Raw genomic sequence first — 27,082 nt, 5'->3', positions numbered from 1 at the left:
ATACATTCTTGCAGGAAAACTTCAGTGATACATTGCTGTAGGAAAATTTCCAGATTCTCTCGTTTATTTCGAGGCTGCTTCTCTTCCCCTTGTGCCATCACCTCCGTGCACCCCGAGTTCCTGCAAGACCTCGTTCAGCGTGGCCGGAAAACTTGGTGAAAGCCCCAGGGTGACACTGTTGGGCTGTACCTGGCTCGGTTGTGGGACAGCTTTGGCAGCCTCCGCGCCATCGGGGTGTGGAGGTACAAAGGTTCATAAATTCAGCTCTACAGACCTGCTTAAACATTGCTCCGAATGACCTGGTGACCCTTCAAGGCTGGATATTCTTTTTTTCCTTCCCCATTTTCTTCTTTTCTGCTGCTGCTTTGGCGAGAAATTTGGAGAAAAGCTTTAGTACCTGGTGGTCTGGAGACCCGTGGAGCAAGTGGCAGGTTTAAAACTTTCTCGTGTCTCTGGAGAAACTACTCAAGAGAGTAGGTCAAATTATCGTCTGACCAATGTGGTTAAGGGCAAAATTGAATAGAAATTTGGAGAATTGAGGAATAAGTCAAGACAGACCTTTTCATAAGTATGTGCAGACTTCAGAAGTATGTCCCCTAAACAAAATGCCATCCTCGTTAGCAATCTGTGGCGCTTTTCCTGTCGTTCTGGCGCTGAGGACATCTGCTTTAGCCTGGATTGGAAGCGGGGGACGGCTTGTCCCCTGCCTGGGGAGGTGGGACAAGGGCGGCAGCGCTGCTCCTGCCAGGAAGCCTGAGAAGAAACAGTGCTGGTGGGGCCGTGCGAGGCTTGGGGAAGGTAATTACCTCCTCTGGGATGCATAGGCAGATAATACACTCGGGTCTTTTCCTTGGCTATTTGAAGCTCTTGTATATAAAATCCTGGCTTGTTTTTTTTAAAAATGAGCATTAGCCTCCCAGTACTCGGATGCCATTCATACTTTCACAGCAATCTGCTAAGGAAAGAAAAAAAAAAAAAAAAAAAAAGCTGGACCGAGGGGCTTTTCTTCTTTTGTTTCTCTCTCCTCTTATTTTACATTTATTTTTTAAAATATAAACAAGAATACATAATGCAGGAATGTATATTTAGATAGCTATATTTACTATATACACTGGGAAAAGGTTTCATTCCAGCTGTTTTTTCTTTGCAGATTGCTGTGAAAGTATGAGAGGAATTTGGGTACTGAGAAGCTACTGCTCCTACCTGCTTTCCTCTGTCGCTCCGTGCTTGCAGAGACTGAGTTGGGTGTAAAGAGATGAAAGGGCTGTGGCAGCCTCAAATTTCTCAAGAGGTGATCTTAAAACTTTTTTACTTGGAATTTAGGCTCTGCCTTATTTGTGGCCAGAGGGGGGTCAGTTGTGTAACTATTGTGGGTGCTGGAGAGCTGCTTCTAATCAAGTTAAAGTAATAGAGCACGGCAAGAGTAGGTGCAGAAGTCTCAGAGTAAATGTCCTTATGCAATTTATACTCGTGCAACTTTATTCCTGTGTCAGAAAAGGATTAAGCCGTGTCAGAGGAAGATGCCCCAAGACCCTTCGCCTGCCTTGTTCTGGGTGAGCCAGCTTTGGGAACGACGCTGCCTGGGGTTATGTCAGCAGATGGAGCAGGGGATGAGATGGGTGAGGAGCGGCTCCGTCAGCCCAGCTGAAGGATGGTTGTGCAGAAACCCTGTGCCCTAGGAATAGATGTCGTGATGACTGAAAGAGCCTGGGGCAAACCCCGAGCGATCCCAGCCCGCTCTGCACCAGAGCTGCCGGGTCCTGTCTGCCCCCGGTTCTGGGGGATGATAGCTGTGCTCTGAGGCTTCCTGTGGATCCAAGGAAAAGATTTTGCTGTGAATATATATTTAGAGTAGACCACAACATGTCAAAAAGCCTTTGTGGGAACGCGTGGTGGCTTTAAACTTGTGTAAATGGCTTTTGTGTGTGATAAACCCGAGCTGCTCAGGACCGTTGGATTGACTTGGCTTCTCCAAACCTCGGTGAACTTTCCAGGCAGCTCATCAGGATAACAAAACAGGCATGGCCTGATCCCTCCCTCCTGTCCAGGAGGGACACATTTCAGGTGCGGCTGTGTGTGTTTAATGCTTCTGTCTGGCTGAGCCAAGAGTCCTGGCTTCAATCTGCCCCCAGCTCCTGCTCCTGGACAAGCTCGTGTTGTGGGAGACTCCTTGATGCTCAAAAACTCCAGGATGTGCAGAACTGCTGCTCGGGCTGGTCATCTAAACTCAGCCTTGGCCACTAATCTGCTGGCTTTGTCTCTTTATTTTTAGTATGTAATCCTGCAGTAATAGGGCCTGGGCAAAACCCCAGGTCCTAGCATTGCCGGCAGCACCAGAACTAAGGAGTTAATCGATGTTGGGTTTGTGGCAATGGATTGTCACACCTTGAGCAAACCTGCCAGAGCCACGCATGGCAATGGCAGTGTCCTGGCGAGAACAGCCAAGGTTGTTTTTTTTTTTTTAATCAAGTCGGTATGTTGAGACTACTAGAAATGTAAGCTTAATTCTTTTCTAAAGTGTGGCTAAAAGGTGCAGGGTTTGTTGGGTCTGTGTGGCAGCTTTGGAGAAGTTAGCTTTGACTGCTGCCTGGCTTCTTCTGACCTCTTTCCTTAACATCAGCAGAATTGTTCATGTTGGATTAATGTGGCTACTTGTGCTCTTTTTTGCCGTTGAACTGTGCCTTCTGATGTACCCCATGCTGCGGAAAGCAGCAGATCATAGAACCATAGAATGGTTAGAGTTGGAAGGGACCTTAAAAGATCGAGTTCCAACCCCCCTACCATGGGCAGGGACACCTCTCACTGGACCAGGTTGTTCAAAGCCCCATCCAGCCTGGCCTTGAACACCTCCAGGGATGGGGTAGCCACAGCTTCTCTGGGCAACCTGGGCCAGTGCCTCACCACCCTCACAGGAAAGAATTTCCTCCTAATATCTAATCTAAATCTCCCCTCTTCTAATTTAAAACCATTACCCCTTGTCCTGTCACTACATCTCCTGACAAAGAGTCCCTCTCCGGCTCTCCTGTAGGCTCCCTTCAGATATTGGAAGGCTGCTATGAGGTCTCCCCGGAGCCTTCTCTTCTCCAGGCTGAACAACCCCAGCTCTCTCAGTCTGTCTTCATAGGGGAGGTGCTCCATCCCGCAGATCATCTTCGTGGCCTTCCGCTGGACCCGTTCCAACAGGTCCATGTCCTTCCTGTGTTGAGGACTCCAAAGCTGGACACAGTATTCCAGGTGGGGTCTCACGAGAGCAGAGGGGTAGAACCACCTCCCGTGACCTGCTGGCCACGCTTCTTTTGATGCAGCCCAGGATGGGGTTGGCTTTCTGGGCTGCCAGTGCACATTGCCGGCTCGTGTTGAGCTTCTCATCCACCAACACCCCCAAGTCCTTCTCCTCAGGGCTGCTCTCCAGCCATTCTCCGCCCAACCTGTATTTGTGCCTGGGATCACCACGTCCCAGGTGCAGGACCCTGCACTTGGCTTGGTTGAACTTCATGCGATTTGCACGAGCCCATCTCTCAAGCCTCAGATGTAGCTGGGGATCTTCTGGCTCTTTTTGGGGCTGCTGCGTGAGCGACCTCGGCTGCCATCGCCAGCCGCTTGGGATGTGAGCAAAGCCGCGAGCTGAGAAAATCAGCGTCTGCGTCGAACCTTTAGTTTAGAATTTGCTGCTCTTTGGTCCTCTGTGAGGAGAATGCAGTGAGCGTGTTGGTTTTTTTTTTTTTTTTCCCTTCACGTTTTGAGAAGTATCATTTCCCAGTTCTCTGCGAGCGGTGATTTGAAGAGCAAATACTGGATCTGGTCTCTGCTTGCAAAGGGAGCGGGGAAAGGGAAATGCTTACCCGAAAGAGCGTGAGCTTGTTTAAATGCCTCTCAAATGATTTCACGGTGGTGTGGGCAGAGCACGTCTGTACATGAGTGTGTGATGGAAGGAGCCGAGGAAGCCTCGGGAACTCCCTGGAAATAGCGATGGGAAGACATGGACTTGCTGCCTAATGCCGAGAGCCCTCTCGGGGCACCGTTCTCCTCCGGGACCCTCCTCTTGAAAGAAAGAAGCCTTTGATTCTTTATAGGCACTTTGGAAGAAGGTAGTGTAAAGATAATTTGTTATCTTTGGACTTCGGGGAGAATAGATGTGTGTTAAAAGTCAGTGATTTTAAGTGAAAACTTGCAGTTTCTGGAGTCTGGTGGAGCCAAGGTCGCTCTCTTCTGGCCCCCGATGGGGCTAGAAGATGGGGAAGTTTTGTGAGGGCAAGTTGTTTCAGATAAAATGCAAGAAATGTTTTGGTCTCCTGAGCAGTATCGGTGTCTTTGCTCATGCTTCGGTGAACGCTGTGGGTTGCTGGTGGGAAGGGGTCTGTGTGGTGTCGGGGTATTGGGCCAAGCTGCTGGGCAGCAGAGCAGAGCATGGTTTTCCATCCCATTCCACCCTCCGTGCCAACAACATGCATGCTTTTATCCCCAGATAAATTCGAGGTTGCTCGTTCCTCTTTCGCTTTCCAACTCTGGGCTTCATCCCGCAGCCCAGGTGGTTTCAGGGCATCAGTTGCCGCCTGGTGAATCCCTGAAACTTGTATGAACTTGCCTGGAGGGACCGGGCTGTGGTGGAAGCCTCCTGCCTGCTCCTTGCAAACCCTTGCGGGAGGTAGCCAGGTGCTTGGACGAGAGCAAGGTCATCTGCCAAGTCTACCTTCTATAGCCATATTGCGCTCCTGGCTTGCTCTGGGCACCGCTGCTGCAATTTGTCAGGTGTTGGCTTTAAAGATGTATTAAAAAAAAAAACAACAAAACCACCCTAAAAGTAAAGGCTTTTGTTGAAGCAAAGCTACTCCTCTCTGGAATTTAATAAATAGCGTGTCTGTGTTAACTAACATCAAGCAGACAGAGCCCAACAGATGGTACAAACAGCGGCATGTTTGGAATGGAAAATATTTACCTAGAGGGTATTTGAAGCGCTGAGATTGTGCTCTGCAAATGGCTTAATTGTATCAGCGTAATCAAGTGAAGAAGAGCAAGATTTATTGACAAGTCTCCTTCTCCTCTTGCTGTTAGCACTTTGTAGGGGGTGTCAAGCGCTGTTGAGCTTCACTTGAAGCTTCACTTCCCGGAGAGGAGAACTTTAATACGTGAATGGCTCAGTCTGTAATCTCGAGTGTCTCCAGCTTTCTCCTGCTGCTGCATAAATCATGCTGTCGGGGCAAGTATTTAAATGAAAGAGACTCGGAGCTTGAGCTGCTGTTTGTTATGCTTCCCCCCCCCCCCAACTCCCAGCCTTAGTTTTGAAAGGACTTCTGTAAACAGAGCATGGAGATAGAGCTATAAAAGTAGAGCTTAAAAAAAAAAAAAACCTACAAAAAAAAGTAGGTTAAATTTTGCCGTCTGGGTCAAATCTGGCAGGGTTGTTTAGATCTTTAGCTCTTCTAGGTGGTGGGTGCTCCATGCGCACCTCTTTGTTGTGCTAATTTAAGTGACTTGTAAGAAGATTGTGTGTGATTTTACTGGGAGCTGTGCCTTTTTCCTTACCTAGGTGGCAGGTGAGATTTATATGTAATATCTTCTTTTCCCATCTTAAAACCAGTGTCCAGGTGTAGTCGGCTCCTCACTGGTGTTCACTGGGCAGTGTGGTTTCTGGGAATGGGTAACCCTTGGAAAGGGAAGGTTGAGGAGAACATTGAGTCATTGCCAGGGCTCCCTTTGTTCCCAGCATTGCTCACCTGCTGAAATTAGCCAGGTGCTAATGAACTTGGAGTTAATTTGATGGACTGAAATCCCTGCCTGCTCTGACAGCTCAGCTTTCACTCGCTGCCTCTTGGTGCACCTCGCAGAAGCTCTGCTGTCCTCTCTTATCTTAGGGCATGAAGAACATGTCTTCTTTCTTCCTTGACATATAGGGCTGCTTAAAAAACCAAACCCAAACCAAACAAAGTTGTCAAGCTGCAGATTTTTCTCATCCTGTAGCAATGCTGATGTTAAATGAACTGCCTTTAGATTTATCTGGCAGCCCTCCTTCCTAGGGCTTGAGCCCAAGAGTGCTTTAATTATTTAATGCTCATGAATGAAGTCACAGAGAGCTGGTCATTCCCATCAACTGAATGAGAAGTGGCTAAGTATCTTGTTTAATTTTATATTTTACCTGTGGCAGCTCTGGGTTTAGTTGCCTTGTCCAGCCCAAGCTGCTGGGCATCCTCATCCTAAGAGCTCTGGGGGAAGATGAGTTTGGGAATGAAGCTGTTCCCAGGAGGATCCTCTTTACAGCCGCCTGATACAGAGCGTGTTGCTACCTGTGTGTAGGTTAAGGAAAAAAATATTGTTATCTATTTAAGGAATTTATTGGATACAGATACTCCTCTGAGACTTCTTGCTGTGTTCCTAGCCACTGTTGGATGTCTGCTTTGCCAGCTTGAGAAAATCCCAGGGAAAATACCCCAATTAAAGAAGCCGTTGCCTTAGCTAAATCATATGTGCTATCTCTTAAAGAGGTTAGTATTTTTTTTTTTCTTAAATTACCTTGGTACCTATATTTTCCATTCTTTAATGTTATTTTTTTTTTTCGAAGAGGCACAAATCCCCAGAGATCATGTGTGTCTTGGGACCCGAGCGTTTATAGAAGCCGTGCCTCCAACGTGCTGGGGCCAAGCTACGAGTGACTCGTTAGCCAGCTGGAGCTATAATTTATTTCTGTCTCCTCAAGTAAGCTAATCCCCTGGACCTAAACTGAACGAATATCCCGTGAAATGTGGTATCTGTGCAGGGTGAAACTTGAGATTTAAATGCAAAAAGCCAAGGGTGTGTTACAAAACGCGGGGCAGAGGAAGTCGGGTGCAGGCGATAATGCTGGAGTTCAGAAATGGCTATTTTTCTGCGGCACGGGCTGCGTTTCGGGGAACAAAAGTGCGATTCTTTTGTTAAAGGCGGGATGGGAAGAGTAAGCGAGTCTGCGCGCGGGCTGGGACAGATGCGGTCTGTTCCCCTTTCTCGGAACGACTGAAGGGATGTTGTGAGTTCTTGAATTTACGGAGGAGACGGGAGCATGTCTGCAAGTGGGGAGGCTGGCAGGGGTGCTGGGCAGCCTGGCTCCGAGAAATGTGCCCCATAAATATCAGGTTAAATATTAATAAATACCGAATATGGATGAAAGGTGAGTATTTAACTAAATACCTTGAACTTTAAATGTAGCCGAAGTCTCCGTGCCTCTTGTTGGCAGCAGCGAGGGGGTGTGTACGTGTAATTTCCCCGGGGTGTGCCTTGCTGGGTAAAGCTGATGCAGCTGCCACCAAAAGTTGTCCGAGGGAGGGCTGTGAGTGAGAAGAGTCCCCTTGCAACACTTCTAGGGGGAAGAAGTAATATTTTTGTGAGGCTATCTCGGGTTTCCGTAGCTAACAAGAATGGGAGGAATAGTAAAACTAGATCCTGAGGAGCAGTTAAGCTGGTATGCGGAGGTTTTAAAGTTAATGTGGCATTCCCTTTCATAGATTCATAGGTTGGTCCAGGCTGGAAGGGACCTCCAAAGGTCATCTAGTCCGACCTCCCCGCAGTCAGCAGGGACACCCCCAACTAGACCAGGTTGCCCAGGGCCTCGTCGAGCTTCACCTTGAATATCTCAAGGGAAGGGGCCTCAACCACCTCCCTGGGCAACCTGTTCCAGTGTTCCACCACCCTCATGGTAAAGAACTTTTTCCTCATATCCAATCTAAATCTCCCCTTCTCCAACTTAAAGCCATTGCCCCTCGTCCTGTCGCTGCAGGCCTTTGTAAACAGACCCTCCCCAGCCTCCCTGTAGGCCCCCCTCAGGGACTGGAAGGCCGCTATGAGGTCTCCCCGGAGCCTCCTCTTCTCCAGGCTGAACAACCCCAGGTCCCTCAGTCTGTCCTCATAGGAGAGGTGCTCCAGCCCCCTGATCATTTTGGTGGCCCTCCTCTGGACCTGCTCCATCAGGTCCATGTCCTTTCTATATTGAGGGCTCCAGACCTGCACACAGTACTCCAGGGGAGGTCTCACCAGAGCAAAGTGGCAGAATCACCTCTCTAATCACCTCTTTCTTCTGGCTTAATAAAAGGAACTTCCCTGTCCTGTTCCTTTTTGTATGGCATGGGATTTTTCCCCCTGTAGATTGCTTCTGGTTTTTCCTAGATGGCTTTTCAATGTAATACGGAAGTATAAATGGGAACGGGGAAACTTTTTAAATAATTGTAGATTGTCGAAGGACAACTGAGCCGAAACTGTGCCACTGTACCCTGTGCCAGGGATGCCACTTCGTAAAGATGTCTTGAGAAGGGCCAGATGGTGAAGGATGTCATCTCGTCGTTCTGCATACAAACCAGCAGCAATGCTGTCCTTCTGGAAGGGATTTTTTTAAAATGCCCTTGCTCATAGTGGGCTGAGATGGAAAGTGAGCGTATAACCATCAGAGCAGAGCTCTTGTTTGCCGTTCCCGGGTGTATTTAATCAGTTCTAGTTCCATTCTGAGGCCTTACTTTATTTTTTTTAAACCCTGCTTCCATGTGAAAGGCTGGATTTGTGGATGTATAATTCCCCGTAGGACTTCAGAGATCGAATCTGCGTGCGTCTGATCGGTGTTTGGGGTGGAAGCCTTCATCTGCCTCATGCTCCGCTTCGCCCTGATGAGCGAGAGGAGGACGGGGGCAGCAGCGGAGTCTGCTGATGCTCTGAAACTCAACGTTTCCAGGCTGTAGGGTGCAAGCGATGCCGTTCCACGACTGGAGCTGAGCGCCGGGAGCAGGGCGGTGGACGGAGGCTCGGCGGAGCCCGTGGTGCTCGGCCAGCTCTGAGATCAGACCTCATCGTGTCCAGTCCCTATTCCCCACCCGGCCTCGCTGTTATAATTATGTATTTATGACTCCTCTTGAAAGCAGCTGAAGCTTTTCCACGCGTCTACCCTCTCTGGGCTCGAAACAACAGTCACTTTCTGCTTGTACACGGTCCTGCCTTGACCATCACGCCTCCTGACGCTTGATGTCTCGGAACTTCTACAACATGTGTCTTGCTGAGCTGAGCATCTGGTGTCGGGCGCTGGGAAATGCATAGGGATGGCTGCAGGGTGAGATCCTCCCAGCTCGGCTGAAGGAACGGGATGAATTTACGGCCAGCTGAGTATTCCTAATACCGGCAAGGCAGAGGTGGGCTGCTCCGGGCTCTTTGTGGTTAGGTATTGTAACTGTTGCAGTGATGTATTGTAATAATGATCAACTTAATTACATTTGTGAAAAATCTGCTTAATTACATATTTACTTTGGGGATTAGCTTCTCCCCTAAGCATTCAATATTGACTTTGGCTGAGACAACTTTTCAAGATCTGCTTCCTTCAAGAGATGACTAATATTAGATCACTTAGTGCAGGAAGCTGGTTTTATCAAGTAGCTGCAACTAATCATTTTGAAAGCTCCAGCTTAGTTTTGAGCATCTGGGCTTTTTCTTCCCAAAAGACAAGCTTTTCCTCCCATCCCTCTCAGCCTTTCTGAAACTTTCTGTGCTGGATGTAATTCTAGACCCGAGCCTTTTCGGCGAGCTGCGCGTACGCGGAAAATAATTATAAACTGGGAGGAGACTCTTAACGTTAAGACAACTGACGAATAATTAGTGTATTGAAATGGTAATCTTTTATTTGGATGACTTAATAGCCAAATTAAGAGTTCCCACTCCTTGCTTTCTGTGCTGCTCAATGCGCTGTGCAAATATATTATCACAGCAACTCCTCTCTGTTATAACAAACTACGCGAAGAAGCTGTAACGTGTAACAGCTCTTCCCTCTTGAGCCAGAGCCAGGCTCCACACCAAGCTCTCGCCACCGTGGCAGGATGGCACTTTACGATAGCATCTTCCAGCCCAGCCAGGAGTTGGGCTAAAACAACCTTAAATGTAAGACTGTCAAGTATTTAAAGAGTAATCCTCTGTCTGCCCAGAAGCAAGGAGAGCCTGTCCTCTCCCTGCACCGTGCAGCTTCTACGGGGGCTTTATTTCCTGTGCCCTCAGTAGCCACATCTATTTTCTTCTTCTAAGCAGCAGTGGAAATACTCCAAGCAATATTGCTTTAGGGTGCGGAGCAGTTCCCTCTACTCTTTTGGGGTCATCTAGCTTGTGTCTAAGCCTATGTGAGGTTCTCATCCTCACCTTGGTTGGGGAGAAGCAGGAGGACAGACTGATGTATAGCTCGGCCCGAAGTCACTAACAATACAAGCTTCTCCAAGTGTTTTTGGGGACCTTTGCATGTCTTGGCTGTGCTGGGGGATGCCGCAGTTGGGCAGTGGCTGCGGAGAAGGTGACAAAGACTATAGGAAACCCAACCTGGGTGAGATCCCTTGCCTTTCATCCCTAAGAGAATGGGTCTCCCGAGGGAAGTTGAGTTGAAGAGTTGTCTTCTCTTGTGTAGAGGAAAATGTAGTTGAAGCACGTGCTTTCCATGGTAGTTTTTAAACTGAGTTGCACTTGCTTAATTACAGTTTTGATTGTGTTTTTTCAATGATTGGTCCTTTTTTTTTTTTTTTTTCTTTGGCCTTTGCTTGGAACAAACAGTCTGGAGAGGACTTGAATTCCATTGTTGAGTTGTTGTGGATTCCCCGTCCCTGGAGGGGTTCAAGGCCAGGCTGGATGGGGCTTTGAGCAACCTGCTCTAGTGGGAGGTGTCCCTGCCCAGGGCAGGGGGGTTGGAACTGAATGATCTTTAAGGTCTCTTCCAACTCTAACCATTCTGTGATTCTTTCTGCAAAAATCCAGGTCTGTTTGTAGTGATCAGTTGTGAAATGGGAAGATCTGGCTTGTCTTGGCCCCACAGTTAGGTTTTTAGCTTCATTCTAATTTTGTTTTTTTAACTCTGTGGTTCCTGCTTTTTTTAAAAAAAAAATAATTTAATGCTTTGGAGCATAAGTAGTGTTTTCAGGAGATTATCATGGAGTCATCTGGTCTGTTAGTGCCCTGGAAGTTGTACGCTGTTACATGCACAAAATAAGTAACAGATCCCCCTGTTTTCCTATAAATGTGTGTAATTTCCATGCGTTTAAAGCTGGGTTTTAGACTTCAAAAAGCAGTTTTGAAAATACCTGATTCTTTATGGTTGACTTTATGGGCTCCCTCTCCCTTCTTCCCTCATTCCACTTCTGAAGCTGTCATAAATCTGGGAACAAAAGGAAGTTGAAATTTAACTCCCACTTGCCAAGATAAAAATCTTAAATTCATTATATTTGATTTACGACAGAAAAAAAAAAAAGCTTTTCTCTGCATGTACTGGTCCTTATTTCACAGCCTCTGAAAGTGCTGTCTCATGTATTTCTAAAATCAAAAACTTTATGAAATTCACTTAGGAAGAATGGGGAAAGTGAAGAAAAATAAGGGAAGAGGACAACTGCTCTCTTCCAAGATCAGCAGTCTTGTAAACTGCGGTTCCTTCCTATCCCAGTTAACAACCTTGAAGCAAATGGTAAACGACTCCAGAAGTTGTTCCATGGTTGATACAGTTTGGTAATTTTATTAAAAGCTATTTTAAGGCTTCTCTAAAACCATGACAAAGCTTCTTTTATTATTATAATTGGTGGGGGAAATAATATCGAGGAGAACCTGTTCAAAACCTAATTTTTGTTTCTTTTTCTTTTTTCCCCTTTAGGTTTTTTTTAAATATAGCTAAGAAAAAGCACAATGGAGTTTTACGAGTCTACCTACTTTATCATCCTCATTCCTGCCGTGGTTATTACAGTCATCTTCCTCTTCTTCTGGCTTTTCATGAAAGAAACTTTATATGATGAAGTCCTTGCAAAACAGAAAAGGGACCTGAAGTTTCCACCTACCAAGACTGATAAAAAGAAAACGGAGAAGAAGAAGAACAAGAAGAAAGAAGCTCAGAACGGGAACATCCACGAGTCTGACTCTGAAAGCGCACCTCGGGACTTTAAGCTCTCTGATGCCCTGGGTACGGATGAAGAGCAGGTCACTCCTGTTCCCTTGAGCGTGACCGAAACGTCTACCGGCGTTAGAGAACGGAAGAAGAAGGAGAAGAAGCATAAGGCCGTTCAAGATGATCATGTAACTAAGGAGTCGGAAGGATCCAAGTCTTCAGGCAAGAAAGTAGAACCAGTCCCTGTTACAAAACAGCCCACTCCACCATCTGAATCAGCAGCATCTAAGAAGAAGCCTGGGCAGAAGAAGCAGAAAAATGGAATGGGTATCTGATGTTGCATATGCTTCTTGCACAGAACGCCAAAACCGTGTTCTGCTTTTTGCAAGGCCACAGAGTGTGTCTCTCACGACTGTTCTGCCTGATCTCTATGGGGCAAAGCTCACTTCTAACCTTTCCCTTTTAACGAGCTATTACGTTTTTCTCCCTGTTCTCATCTGGCAGCAATGCTCTGGTTTTCCTCCTCCCATCCTTGCTTTCCTTCTACTAAAGGACTGTTGAGTGAACAGAGTAGATCCTATCTCAGCTTTGCTCTGTGGTTTGGCTGCTTTGCTCTCAAGCTGTCAAAATTTTGATGACCTGAAAGAAGATTTAGATGTTTGCTGTGTGCATTCTGATGTCAAACGATGACAAAGTGGAGTCCTAAGAGTGGTTGCTCTGATAAGGAAGGGCATCCAGGGAAACTTCATTGCAGACTGTGCAAAACGAATCGCAGTTTAAGTGCAGGCCTAATGTATAAAGAGGTGTTTAGTGGCTGATTCATGGAAAGAAGCACTTACAGCTGCTTCCCACCTCCTGCATCTCTATAATTGAGTGGAACTGATGCTAAAACTGGTCCAGCCATTGTAGGGGAAACATCCAACCTAAAACAGGCAGAAAACTGTAGTCAGAATTGCCTGTGACTGTCTTGACCGTATCCTCAGCAGAAGTTGACATGTCTCAGTGTGTTTAATTATGAGTAGAAGTTAAGAAAGTATAAAAATACCTAGTTTCAGAAATAAGTGAAAACCCAAGTGTTTGCACATCACCCTTTTGAGAGGCAGGTGTAACAGGTTTGCTGCAGGGAGTGAGGAAAAGGATGACATTGCTGCTTGATGTGGTGGATTTTTTTCTTAAAAAAGGGAGAAGACTGACCCACCCACTATAAAAAAAAAAAAAATCTTGTTTGTGGGTGTTCTCTGAAAATCTCTGTGGCATGGTTAAAATGTGGTCTGCAAGCACTATTCTGAGGGCAGCCACAACTAACTCTTATCCTTGATTACAGGAGCTAACACCATAACCCTGAATTGTGTGTGTCGGCTCTGACAAGAATATGATATAGCACAGGCTGTCCAAAAAGATAAAGAAATTTCTCACTAGAAACAACTTTTAAAAAAGAACAGTTCCCTAATGTGAAACACTTTATTTTCTGCTTCTCACAGTCCTGGTAGCTATTGGGGGTGTATGTGTAAAATACCCAGGTGGGTTCATGGAGGGGGAATAAAATACTTCCTGCAAATGAGAAACTGATACGGGTAACACGTGCTCTCTGCTCTGTCGCAGTAAAACCTGGATTGGATTTGTTAAACTGTTCCTTGTGTTGCCGTATGTTCTTCTTGCAGATAAGATTCCTGTCTGTCAAAACACTCGGTGCTGTGGCTCTTGACTCCTAAACCCTTCCTATTGCTTTGGGGTCTTGTCTGACATGGGAATTGTATGTCTTTGTGAGTGTGTGTGTGTGTGTACATATATATGAATGACTTCGTGTTCCGATTTAAAATACGCGGGTTTCTTCCGGGGATGGACTTCGGTGGTTATTAGAGATTTACTCATTTGAAAGTGATGATGAGAGTATCCAGAAGAGCATATTGTCTTAATTGTCTGTTACAGATGATCAAGATAGTAAGACTGATTCTGTTGTATCCCCTGCCAAAAAGCAAGACCCAGTCCTGCTCCACCAAGAAATAAAGCAAGAAAATGTATCAGGAAAGAAGAAAGTCTCTGCGAAGAAGCAGAAAGTTGATAACGGTGAGAATACAGTCTGTGACTTAGTGCAGATAATCCTGAGCCTTAAACCTTTTTGCCATCCATACTTTAGTTTTTCTTCCTTTGGAAAAGAAACTTGCAGAGGAATAACTCCCGTTTAAATTTGAAAAAGCAGGAATTCCAGGTAGGAAAGATTGTTCACCCTGAGATCCTATGATATTTTATGAAATACACGGGATGATGTGCGCCTTTCTGTGGGCCCTTTTGGATCCAAGCATCCACGCTTGAATTGAGGAGTAATATGTTGGCTTAGAGTACAAGCTGGGCAGGCTCTAAGTTGCTCTGAGCGAGGCATGTCTGGAGCTGCTGCAATCATCCGCCCTGAACAAGACTGCAGTTTTTTTAGCCAGTTGCTTTGACCACGTTCCTCTCTTATTGTCCTTTTGTTAGCTGGCTGTTGCTCCAACACAAACTGCTCATCTTTGCTGTCAAGGCCTTTTCTGTTCGTCATCCCTCGTTTTCTGCCAAGATGCAGTTTCTTGTCTCCTGCTGGCTCAGTCTCCCTCTGTGTTTGGTTGTGTGTGTGTGGTTTTCTTTTTTTTTTTTTTTTTTTTTTTTTTTTTTTTTTACAATGAGTGCCCTTGTGTCTGGGCCTTTTGGGAAGAGCGTGACCATGAAGTTCTATGAGGCCACCTTGTTAGCTTCTCAAAACTCCTCTTTACTGGGACAGCTAGGAAGAAGTTGGCGGCTGGTGGACTGCTCCCGGAGTAGACAATGTCAGTCACTGTTTCCTTTATGATTTGCTCAGGTCATTAGGGTCCAGATCAGCTGTGGGCCCTGGTCAGATTAGGTTCTTGGGACCCTGGTGGGATTCCAAGTAGTGTATGTTTCCTGTATGTTATAACAACTGAAAAACTTACAAATTATACCTGCAGGAAACCTACTGATGGGGAACTTAGTGTGTGATTTGCTTTTTATGGACGTTTTTGTGCTTTGCCCTTTTTTGAGGGACCACTTTATGGACCATAAGCTTGCTTTTATGTGGCTAATACACAAATAAGCATCGGTACCAGCTCAGCCAGCATTACAGCTAAGCTGTCAGTGCTACACGGAAATAGCTCGTGTATTATTTGAAAGCAAGCTCGTTTCTTTTAAAGCCACCTCTTCAAAGTGATGGAGCAAAAACTAGCTGTGGTGGGCATCCGGATCAGCCAAGGCAGTACTATGGGGATTTGGGATGTTACTGACACTGCAAAATGTCTCATTGATATTAAATAGACTTTTGAAAGAAGAGGAATAAAATGACGAGGGGAAGTTAAGAAGAAGAAGAAGGGGAAAGGTGAGGGTGGTAAGTGGATTAGGTGGTGGATATTTCTGCTAGAGGAGAGCTCTCCTCACTTCTGAGCTTGTTGTGCAGGTGTTTGTGGGCTTCTTAAGTGGAAAGACTCCAGCAGGTGACACAAAAGGTCCGTAAGCCTGTTTTGCTCCTTAACAGCAGCCAGAATACTAAAGTGTTTTCTAACCAGCTCTCTGGCAGCCAGAAACGTGTATTCATCTTGCACTGATGCCTAAAACCTTGCATCCCACCCAGTTCTTCTTCTTTCTGGTCTACTGCATGGCATCTGTGGTCCATCAGCCCTTCAGTCTGGGCTGGAAGGGTCAGTGAGCTTTCCTGCTGTGGCACAGCTCCATGAATAATGAGGAAATGGCCTCAAGTTGCACCAGGGGAGGTTTAGATTGGGTATTAGGAAGAATTTCTATGCTGAAAGGGTTATCAAGCCTTGGAATGGGCTGCTCAGGGAAGTGGTTGAGTATCCCTGGAGATATTTAAAAGCTGGGCAGACATGGTGCTGAGGGACATGGTAAAGTGGTGGTTTTTGGCAGTGTTAGGTTGATGGTTGGACTTGATGATCTGAAAGGTCCCTTCCAATCTCGATGATTCTATGATTCAATTCTCTAATGTCTCGGGTCCTACAGGCAGTGTGGACCAGCAGCTCAGGTGCTGGGAAACAGCAAATCCAGCTTTTTTACTGGCTGTGTGTTGGCCCTGTTCTGTCGCTCTTCCTCTCCCCTCCCCTGCTTCTGTCTCAGCAATGCGGGCTGAAAAGCTCTTTGGGCAGAGGCTGATCCGCAGCCCCATTCGTACAGTGGTCGGCCAGTACCTCTGGGTACCTCTCAGAATATTGCCTAAGGCCTGCCCTGACAGATGAGATATCTTCATTAAGTGCATTTGAGTCTGCGTGTTGAAATAAGCTTGATTGCTGTCCCTACTGCGTGTTCTGCCTTAAATAGTTTAGCTCACTGGTGCTATAATCTGGGTGGAAATGCTGGCAGTTAAGTTACCAGCTTTTAATGGAATAGGGGCAAAAATCTATTATACTTGTGCTTCAGGGATGCTGAACGATTTCATACGCAGCCACGAGTAAACCCGTCTCATTGATGCCATGTGCAACTTTCTCATTAAAGTGAAATGAAAGTCAAAATCTAAAGGTTCTTCTCTGCTACTTCTTAAAATGCTAAAAGGCAGCTTTGGAAATAGAAATTTAATTGAAGCTATTAAATTACTATGCTTTAGAGACCTTTATTTAATGAACTTACCTGAAGAGCTTTAATGAGTTAAGCTGTGAAGGATAACAGAAACAGAGAGTATAACTAAGTAGCTGTAGAGATGCTTTAATCAAACTCTCGTGTATGTTATGCACCTTTTCTAAAAATGTTGCTGTTAATTATTGCAAAGCTTTAACCCATCCTGTGGACTTCTGGTTACAGTTTTGGTGGATGAACCTCTTATTCAAGCAACTACTTATATCCCTTTGATGGATAATTCTGACACTGGCACTTTGGAGAAGCGAGAAGTGGTTCAAGTAGCAAAACAAAATGTGAATGAGGGGATCCAGAAGAGCAGTGGCAAGAAACTGAAGAATGAAACAGATAAAGGTAAGAAAGTGATAATGCAGTCTGTTTCTGGCGTAGCCTATCTGGAAACATAAACAAGGAGGGGGATCCTCTCTTATATGCCAGGAAGAAGTGATTTGAGGAAAAGATTTGTGGCTGCAGGACACTGGTTCTTATCTGTGCTCGTTTCTCCCCTGTCTTTGGCACTGTTGAAAGGGCTTTGAGCCATCTGAATCCTTTCAACGCTGACTGTAGGCTTTTGTGTCCTCGCAGTGAGGAACAGGTGATCCCAGACCACGCAGATGCGTGTGAGCTAGTTTTGCAGTAGGTAGTTCAGGCATCGCTAATGGTGATGGACTCTGGAGCTTTCAGCGTGGGCTTTTGGGGTCTGTGTGTGTCTCTGACTGCAGCATGGATTTGCCCGAAGCAAATTGCTGGTGGAGATCGTATCTGGCAGTTTCCAGGAAGAGTTTGAATTTTCCTTTTAATGCAGTTGGAATTGGTTGGGACAGGGGAGCTTCCTTCATACTCTCCCGTGGAGGCCTGGAGTAATTCATGAGCATTGTGTCCCACCTTGAAACTTTAAATAGGCCACTAACCTGCTCAAAACATGCCAAACTTGGTGAGCCATGAAGTGAAACACTCAAATTTGTGGGCAGCTGGAGAGGAGAAGCCAAGTGACTGACTCGGGTTTGTATAGAGGATTTGCATTCCAACATTATCTGCCTGGTCACTGACTACACTCTTTGAAACTCCTCTTTTTAGACTTGTCTTCTAAAATGCTCACTTGAAAGCTTCTTGGCAGCTCTTTGTGGTACCTGGATTGGGTTCCCACCTGCCTGAGGCTCCCCTTGCGCTTCTGGCTCAATGGTTGTGCATTTGTGCCCTGCAGCATCAAAGCCTCTCATGTGCACCCGTCCCTTCTCATTTCCTCTGCAAGCTGTAACCTTCTATATGAGCTCCTAATTCTCCTGTGTCAGCTGGGATTTGCCCTCCCGATATAGAAATCTTCCCCTATTCTAATTGTAAGCTTCTTGGGTCCAAGGGCAAGATCTTCCTGGCTTCAGGGAGCTGGTCCAGGCCGAGCTGCTGTAGACTCCCGGCTATCCGGCCTCCGCTCCCAGGATTTTGGCATATTCCTGGTAACAGCATCATTGCTGATGTCAGTGCAGCAGTAATGTGATCTGAAGCCCGTGGCCAAGACTAAGTTGGATTTAGGATGAGGAGACAGCGTGCTAGAATTTCTCAATGGTTCCTCCCCACCTCCCTGGACTCTGTTATTCAGTGATTTGTTTTTATGCTCGGTAATTTCTCTGAAGGGCTTAGTATCACCAGCACTTTTTTGTTCTTCATTCATTTTTCAAACTTTGGAGAGGTTTAGGTTTGTGTGGCACGTTTTTAGTACGTGTGGTGGGAAACCTGGATGGTTCTCCATGAGCTTTGGAACACTTTTTTTCTGAACCAAGCATCACTTTTAAGCTTTTTTTTTTTCTTCTCCCCTGTCATGTACTTTTGTTCACTGGGGAATATTTGACAGAGATACTGGATGCCTTGGTCTTGTGCTTCTGCTTCCTTAAGTTAGGGGGCCACCTAATGACCTGTGTGATGTAGCCTGGTTTTTATGGACAACTGTTCCTGCAAGAGCATAGTTGAGTTAAATTGTGTTTCCTTGTTTATGTATTTTTAAACACTTATTTATCTTCCTACTGCTGAACTCCTTCTGCAGCAGTTCATTTCCAAACTTAGACTGATGGAATATTTTTCTGGTTTTCATATATTCTAATCAGAAATGTGCCAGTTCTTAAATTCCTTACCTTGTCACTTGCATATTGCTTGTGGAGCCAGGCTGTCCTTTAAATTGAGAGCTCATTTTGAATTACTGTCATAATACGCTAGGAAGGCCTCTTCAAGTTTTCACATTCATCCTATTTTTTTCCCCCCAAAATCTGTGTTATGCTTTGTCTCCTTGCTAGCAACGCTATAAATGTTACCAACTGTACAAACAAAGTGGTGGGATATTTTTTTTCCTAAAACTGTCAGCTGGCAGATTGTTATCAGATTTAAATTGGAGATATGTTGTTTTTTGCTGAATGTTCATGACCTCTTGCTTCTTGGCATTTCAGCCTGAAATTAAATATAATGCATAATGATACCCTATCACATGCTGTTTCGAGGCAAAATAAATAATTCTGTACGGAGTCCAAAGTAAATATATCCTCCCTTCTGTGTTGCAGAGAATGCTGAAGTAAAATTTAAAGACTTTGTAATGGCCATGAAGAACATGATCTTCACTGAAGATGAGGCCCGTTGCGTCGTGGAGGTGTTAAAGGAAAAATCCGGAGCCATTCATGATGTCTTGCAAAAGGTGAGTGCCTGTGGGTGGGGAGAAGGCTGTTAAATAAGCAGAAATTGCGAGAGATGCTGTCAAATCAGCTGTATCGATGTTCTGTTGTGACTTCTGCATCCTGTCTTTGGAAGACTTTTTTTTCCAGCTGGTCGGCGCTGGCTTTGCACGCGGAAAGCAGTTGTCAGATCTCTGCGTGGTGCCATCTGCCATCCCATGGGCTGGCGGGACGGGCTTTCGACCGCTCGTAAAGAGCAGACAGAACCACGGAGAAGGGGGTATATAACATAGGGCAGCAGCTGCCACCCGTGTGTTGGCGTGGGGACAAGCTGTCTGGTGGCTTTTGGGAGTGATCTTTCACATATATGTAAATGGGATAAACTAGAGTAGAAATTTAGAAAAACCTGCTGTGGTTGCGCACTTGATCAGTTAATTCTGTGTTTTGCAAGTGTCTCCATCTTACAAGTCTATAAATTTGAGCCTTCTGACTCCTTTGGATATTTTTCATGGGCTTGTAGGGCAGTTTGGATTTGGAAAGGACCTCAGGGGGTTTGTAGTCCAACCTCTTCCTTACAGGGCCAGCTCTGAGGTCAGTCCAGGCTGCTCAGGGCTTTATCCAGTCTGGCTTGAAACCTTCAGGGACTGACCGCGCAGCCCCTCTGGGCAACCTGTGCCAGTGCTCAGCAGTTCTTTATTTATTTTTAAATGTTTGTATTAAGACAGAAGAGAGTGGTGACCACCAGTGTCTTACAAATACCTACTCCTCCCTCCCATGACTCATAATGAGTGTCATTTTGTGCTTGTAACATCCTGTTTGTCACGCTCGAAGTCTCGCAGTTCTGTATTCTTCTGCAGATACGGTACCAGAACAGAAGTGCGGAACTGGATGTGTGTCAAGTAACGCAATATAGTAGCACATCCCATAATTGGGGTTGGAAGGGACTTCAGGAGGTCATGCAGTCCAACCGCCTGCTCAAAACAGGGTCAACGTTGAATTCGGAGCAAGTTGCTCAGGGATTTGTCCATTTGGGTCTTGAGAACCTTCAAGGACAGAGACTTGACGTTCTTTCTGGGCCTCTGTTTCAGTGCTTGACCGAAAACTCAACAGTGGTACCCTCGCAATGGCATTACCTGTTTTATTTGGAACAGCAGCTGACTTGCTCTATTTTTCTCTTCTAAAGGAAGGTTTGGTGTTAAAGCTAAACCTCTAGGATCAAAATGGGTTCCTGGGTTTGTATACAACCAAAAAAAATGTACATTTCTGTAGATAGAAATGTATTTTCCCAGCTGTAGCTCGTACAAGACATCGGCAGTGTGTGTTGTACTGCATACGTACACGATACCACGAATGGAGAACTTCCAGACACATTCAGGGTGTGTTTATGGGGCTGACACTTCTTTGCTTCTTCAGTTATCAGAATTCTGAGCACAGACGTTTAGAAGGTTTGTCCCTTCCTACAGTTACTTCATTTTAGAGCCAGTACAGAAGTGGCTGGGCCATGGGAATCGTTCCTTTAGTGCTGTTCCCTGTGGGATCTCTGGAACTTTGTGTGTCAGTGTGCCAGCAGAAATGTAATTACCACAACTGGAGGCTCTCCTGTGAAATGGAAGGAGAGGACCACATCAGCGTTCCCTTTTTCCCTTTGTGGCGAGGTGTTTCAGGGATGATGTTGGTTGGATTATACCCGCTTCAAGCGCGGGTTGGACCAGGTGATCTTGGAAGTCCCTTCCAACCTCAGTTATTGAATGATTCAGCATCTCTGCGTCTTTTCCCCTTTATTTCTCTTAATGGCTCTTCTTTGTTTTCCCCAGCGCCACCACAGCAGCTCTTTTCCAACGTGGAAGCACCTTAAGAGCCCATTTATTCTCTTAAATGGTTTCAGTATGTTTGAAAATGCATTTCCTTCTCTAGTGAAATGGGCGCTGCAGGATCCATTAGCAGCAGAACTGGGTACCGCTGATGCCGCGTACGCCACGCAGACGGGCGATTTGGGGGCAGGAGGGGCTGTTCCTTCCTCCCAAATTTGCTTTGCTGCCTGCTCGTCTGCTCTGCAAGTGCTCCTGGCCTGTACCATCGTTTTTATGTACTTTTGCTGCAGGCTAGCAAGGCTGAGTCGGCTGCAGCTGTACATCAGCTCCAAGACAAAGAGAAAATGCTGGCTGCCGTGAAGGAGGAGGCGGCCGTTGCGAAGGAGCAGTGCAAGCAGCTCACCCAGGTAAATATAAAGAGGTTTTTGCATATAGAGAGCCGTAGGAGAGGAGCAGGGGTGTTGTAGGACTAGCAGCCAGCAAATGCCTGTTCGCTGAGCTTAGTATAAATTGAAAGATGGGAGTGTTTTTTTTATATTGGGAAAGCTTACCGAGACACTGTGTTTCATTTTATGATGCTATTAATGTATTTATGCGGAGTTATTTTCCAGTAGTTTTTCCAGAGAGTTCATTTACCGAGACTTTTAAGCTGAGACTGTTTTTCTTTTCAAAAGGTTACTTTAAAAACACTTCCTCCACGAGTATCGCATGGTTTTGTGCATGCAAATATTAATCACCTGTTCTGCATCGCATTTTTAATTTGGTCCCTGTTCTAGCATTCACGTGCTTGTGTGCTTCTGGGCACAAGAACCATCAGTTTTCTTCAAGAAGGGAAGCTAGAGGAAGGCTAGAGCTGCCTGCTTAGCCCCTGGAGTTGCTGCTCTGATTGCTTTAGATTTACAGGGCTGCTGATGCTGCTGTCAAGACTAGTTTATGAAATTTCTCTTCTCTTTTTTTGTTATGAAGATCTCAGAGGAAAGCAGTTACGGTAGGACAAATAACTAGGCAGATACGGAGTGAATTGGAGGCTTTTTGGGGGGAGGGTTCTTGTGTTTTGGCTAGTTCAGAAGCACATGGGCTTTAAGCAAAGGAAGGTGGGATAAAAGTTGGGCACAGAAAGTTGGGTGGCTAAAGATGGGAGCAGAGTGGCCAGAGGACACGGGAGTTGGGAGCCATGGGCAAATGAGAAGGAAAGAAGGGAGTGGGTTCTGTTGTGAGCTCCTGGCAGGACACAGGTGGGTGGATATTTGATAAAGGGGTTTGGGATAGTCAATGTATAGGGAGAAAGGACTTTGTGATGTGTTTGGAGGGTGAAAGAGAAACTCTGGCTCGGGATTGCAGGATGAAGGGGGGGGGGGGTATCCACTAGTGAAGAAGCGGAGGGAATGTATGAAGGTGCCTGGGTGTAGGGGAGGTTGATGTGGTTGGGGAAAAGCCACCTGCAAAGCTGTGCTTGTGAAGGCAAAGTGGGTTCTGCAGAGAAGTAGGGGTCTTCAGGGCTTTTTTTGCCATCTCAGTTGGGGGAGAAAAGGGAGAAGGAGAAATGAATATGCGTTCCTGAAAGCTGGGAGAAAATGGGTAAAAGCAAAGTTGCTACAGTGCCAGAGTGTCGGGAAAAAGCTCAGCTTGACTGACAAAAAAGTTCTTACCTTCTAATTAACGTGTTCCTCTGAAAACACTGCCAAAAGGTGTAGAGATGTTCTTGCAGGGGTGTTGATAAAGATGATAACTTGGAGAGGATAAATGAGAGCAGGAGGTGCCTGGCCTCGGAGGTATTTGGCAAAACCCAAGGGAGGTGAAAGTTAATCTCCCCGGGATCTCCAGCGCTGCCCCCATGGGCTCTCTGGGTCAGCGAGGGCTGCAGATGGATGGTGGAATTGGTGGAGGAGCAGAAGGAAGCTGCAATACGTCCTGGTATCCTTATTTTTGTAGCGTAACACGGAGAAGTCTTTGTGTCAAGCTGTTTACACTGTATTTGCAGAAGTGACCTAAAACTTTTGGCGTGACTCAGGTTCCTAAATGTCTCCGTGAACGTGGGCTTGGGAACTCGTGTCCCTTATTCAGGGGGAACAGCCTCCTGAAGCGACTAAGCTGGATCTAAGGGGAAGAATAGTTTTTACTTAAATTAAAATGTGGAAGAAGCTGTAATTACTCTGAAGAGATGGAGGGTAGTCAGGCTAATAATTTCAAGCACTTAAATTATGTGTCGAGGCTCTCTGGCACGGTAGGGAGCTGCGTAGCCGGAGATAACCTGGAAGGTAGATGGTGTAAATACCTCGTTCTGCCGCGGGAGCTTGCTGAAAGCTGCACTTTGTGGTTTTGCTTATTGCAGCAAGTGCATTTATATTTGCATTTATATATTGCAGAGGAGCAATATGGATTTCTCAGGTGTCTGGGTTGAATTATCTGGGCTAATAAATGATTAATTTAAATAGCGATGTGTATTTTCATTTGAAAGCTGTAACGCGGCATCGTGCTGGTGGGATTCGGGGCTCCTCTGGCTGTTGCTGGGTAGTAATAGCCCATCTCCTCTGGCAAAACTGTTGGCTTTGCAACCTGCTACAAAGCAATTACTTGCTTTAAAATGTTCTGTTCTTTTGTCACAGGTCTTTACTTGCGTTCTTCTGTTTTGTTAAACTTGGGATGAAAATCTAAGCTCTGCCCTGTGTGATATCCGTGGTTTTAATTGTTAGCACTGTGGGATTTGACCAGACTCAATAGAAATAAGACTCCAGCTCTTCTGAGAGGACAGAAGATCAGTGTTCAAAATTGGCAACCCTTGTTTTTAACAAATGTGAAATCATGTTGATCCTAAATCCTCCTAAAGGTGCTGGAAGTTTGGTCAGGTCTAATGCTGTAACTCCTTGGAGCGAAGAGTGATGCTGAATTTGGTTTGATGCACACTTGCTATATGTTTTTAGTTATCCTGAAACACTATTAGACTCTAGAAAGAAGCAGTAGCTGACGACTTTCCCTTTTTCCTTTCACTTCCCACCCAAGGAGCTGGTTGCGGAAAAGGAGAGAAACGGTTTGCTTACAGCGAAAATGCGAGAGCGCATCAACGTGCTGGAAAAGGAGCACGGCACTTTTCAGAGCAAAATACACGTTAGCTACCAAGAATCTCAGCAGATGAAGATAAAGGTAAATGCTTTTGCCCAAACGGTTGGCGTTGACGTTCGTGCACAAGCAGATCAGCCTCTGCTTTAGCCAGGGTGCAGTATTTGGTGTTTGCTCGCGCAGAAACTGGCTTTACTGGTTACCCTGAGGGTTGAATGCGATGTGCTGGTGGCTGAGGGTGTAACACGTCTGCCTGAGGAGGGGAAACTTCGTGTTTAAGTCATTTTCCTGACTTAAAGGAAAGACAAAATATTCTCATAGGTGACTTTCATAGCCTGTAAAAGAGCAGTGCTAGCTGGGCGGCTGGTCCCTGATCCAGTTACTTTTGCTTCATGGTATTCTGCTGAAATGTTGCTCAAAGTGTAAAATCTAATCAAAATACTCAGCTTCAGAGAGCCACTAATGCTTTTAGTCACTTACCAGCTGATAAATCTCATTTTTTAAAAAGTTTATAGTGTAGAGTGGCAACATAGCGTAGTATACAAGAAATATCATTGCCTGGGAGATTGTATTGCTGAAAATACTTGAAGGGCAGACACTTGCAAATTTTTTTTTTTTTTAAACCTTTGTTACTGTCTCCTGATGTTGCATTGAAAGAGAGTGACTTCAGGAGAGTTCGTTGCATCAGATTCAAAAGTTTGACTTAAAGTTTTTTAAGACAAATGGACCCTCTTATGCCAACTTGACTGGTGCTTAAATTTGACGGTCTGGTATTTTTTTTTTGCTATATAAATGTCACAGCATCAAGCCCAGCATGTGAACTTTCCTGCTTTAATTCTATTCTTCTCCCTGGGCACTTTGGAGAGTAGCATCTCTGCAGTTTTGGAACAGAACTGCATTCTCCGGAGCAGAGACCATTTCCTTTGAATCTATATAGACAACTGCATAATGAGAGGGTCTTACTGCTGGCTGAGGAGGGTGGAGGAGGTCTGGGGACAACCGGGTGGCTTTTGCTAATGTTGGTGTAGTAGCGAGGCTGGAGGAAGGATGCGTCTAGAGGAATCAGGGCTCTGGGTCTGCTCCCCCTGCTGATGTGCTGTAGCATTGCAGAGAAGCTGAAATTTTAATTGTCAGAGCTTCCAGTTACGTGGGGCTTGTGGCCCTGGCATTAAAAAAAAAAAAAAAGGGGGGAGGAGAAGGGGAACCAAGAGAACCCCCAATAAATATCCAAGGAGCAGTTTGTTACATGCTTTGGTGCTGAGCTGGAAGTGGCTGCCCTGCAAGGGATGGCTGTCTCCTGCTGCAGTTGGTACCAATGAGGATTTTTTTTTTTTTTTTATATTAAATATTTGTGTGAGTCAGCCAATTGATGAAACTGGGTCTTGGAAATGGTGTCAGCCATAACTACAAACCGGCACCAGTAGAGGAAGAAGGTATTACAGGTGTTTGTGCTGGAGGATTTTCGGAGCAGGCTGTTGGGCTGTAAGACCAGCTGTGATGTAACCTGCATAAGCGCAGTCCATTTTTTTTTTTCCTTTAAATCCTATCTTTTATTTTTGTTTGCACCCTTCTGAAGTAGCCTTGGGTTATCAGGGCTTCTTTCTGCCTCAGTTTGGAACCATCACAATGCCACCAAAGCATATTATTGCCTAAATAAAGGATCTATTTCATAATCTTGCCTTCAGGATATTAGATGAGGACTAGCCTTTTGCTTGCAGTTTACGTGCTTTAATCTGTGTATTGTTAGTTATTTTATACTTTTTCTGCTTTGTTTAAAGGCTTTGTAAACTTGTAATATTAATTCATGGTGCATTTCTATTACTTCCCTTTGGAAAAGTAATTTATTGATATCCAGTTATTGACAAGTATCTAAAGTTATACAGCTGAGCATTTGGTATCCTAAGTACTATCTGTGTACTATTTAAAAACAAAAAAATTGCCTTGGTGCACAGCTGGTACTCTGGTATAAAAAGAAACTGGTGCTTTTATTTGAGCAAGAAGGTCTGAGTTGCACAATTTAATTAAAGAGTCGGGGTGTGGGGAAGGAAGTAAAGCTGCCCCCTTCCAAAAAATCCACTTTAGTTTTATTTACTTAAACTATGATGATGTCTCACCTACTGTTACAAGTTATTGGGTTTTTTACTTCTCCTTAGTTTAATCTGTTTTAGAATTGATCTTTTTTTCCTCCATCAGTTCCAGCAACTCCGTGAGCAGATGGAGGCAGAAATAAGCCACCTGAAGCAGGAAAATGGTATCCTGAGAGATGCTGTCAGTACTTCTACCAATCAAATGGAGAGCAAGTACGTTAGCAGCTCCTCGGAGCTCTGTGTGTTTTTAAGCCTTCCCCGAGGAGTTGTTTTGGCTTCTGCTCCTTTGTTTCCATCTCCTTGGCTGTCTCTGAATTTGTGGTTACACTAGGAACGCAGTTATTTTGGGCTGGGGAGGCAGCTATTTGTATTTGCATCGAGCCAAGGCTTTCAAAACAAATTACTGTCTTATATCCAGTTGAAGCCTGGGCTTTTGGAGTGTGGGTGCTGAGGCTCTAACAGAAAAGTGCAGAAGTGCTCAGCCACAGTTGGGTGTTTTTGGCAGGGAATGTCTCCTTTCCCCTGGGGCTTTCGGAGAAGTGCTGACGCTGGCCTCTTGGGAGAACAACAGCTCTAAACTTATAAATCAGTTTTGTCTTGCAATAAGAACAAAATAAAATATCAACACCCTGCAGTTAATGGTACCGCTGGGGCGGCACTTGGATTTATCTGCTGGTGTTGCAAATGTTTGGAGAAACAAAAAGGCATCTCAAGGTTTTGTCTTTTGTGAGTTATGACAGAGAGGGTTGTATTTCTTGCGGTGAGAGCTGAGCGCCCCGGTGAGGTGCGGAGTCAGACGGGTGAATTGCTGCCGGCGAGCTTCTGCCTAGAGAAACAAAAACCTTTATATGCTTTCAGATATTTGAATTGTTACTGTTGGGGACTAGAATGTCGAAACCACTGTCAGGACTTAGAAAGGGCTCCCTATCTTGCTTTCCTGGCTATGCTGTTCTTGCAGAGGTGCTGCTTCTCTGTGGCCCTTTCTGTTAACAGCTTCTGCGCTGCCGAGCACGTGTATTGCTG

General features: G+C 45.5%; 1 protein-coding gene across 1 annotated transcript in view; it reads left to right on the top strand.

Moving 5' to 3' along the window:
* KTN1 (kinectin 1) overlaps positions 1 to 27,082 on the top strand; it is an 80,559-nt gene that overhangs the window by 13,606 nt on the left and 39,871 nt on the right. Inside the window, exons 2-8 of the mRNA XM_074148569.1 lie at positions 11,615 to 12,169; positions 13,772 to 13,909; positions 16,637 to 16,804; positions 18,997 to 19,127; positions 21,206 to 21,322; positions 23,916 to 24,056; positions 26,166 to 26,272. Of these exons, the coding sequence (XP_074004670.1) occupies positions 11,647 to 12,169; positions 13,772 to 13,909; positions 16,637 to 16,804; positions 18,997 to 19,127; positions 21,206 to 21,322; positions 23,916 to 24,056; positions 26,166 to 26,272 (1,325 nt within the window). The 5' untranslated portion in view covers positions 11,615 to 11,646. The remainder of the gene's footprint in view (positions 1 to 11,614; positions 12,170 to 13,771; positions 13,910 to 16,636; positions 16,805 to 18,996; positions 19,128 to 21,205; positions 21,323 to 23,915; positions 24,057 to 26,165; positions 26,273 to 27,082) is intronic.

This window comes from Numenius arquata, chromosome 6 (genome assembly GCF_964106895.1).
Source record: "Numenius arquata chromosome 6, bNumArq3.hap1.1, whole genome shotgun sequence".
Classification (NCBI taxonomy): domain Eukaryota; kingdom Metazoa; phylum Chordata; class Aves; order Charadriiformes; family Scolopacidae; genus Numenius; species Numenius arquata.
This window is presented reverse-complemented; position numbering and strand designations above follow the sequence as displayed.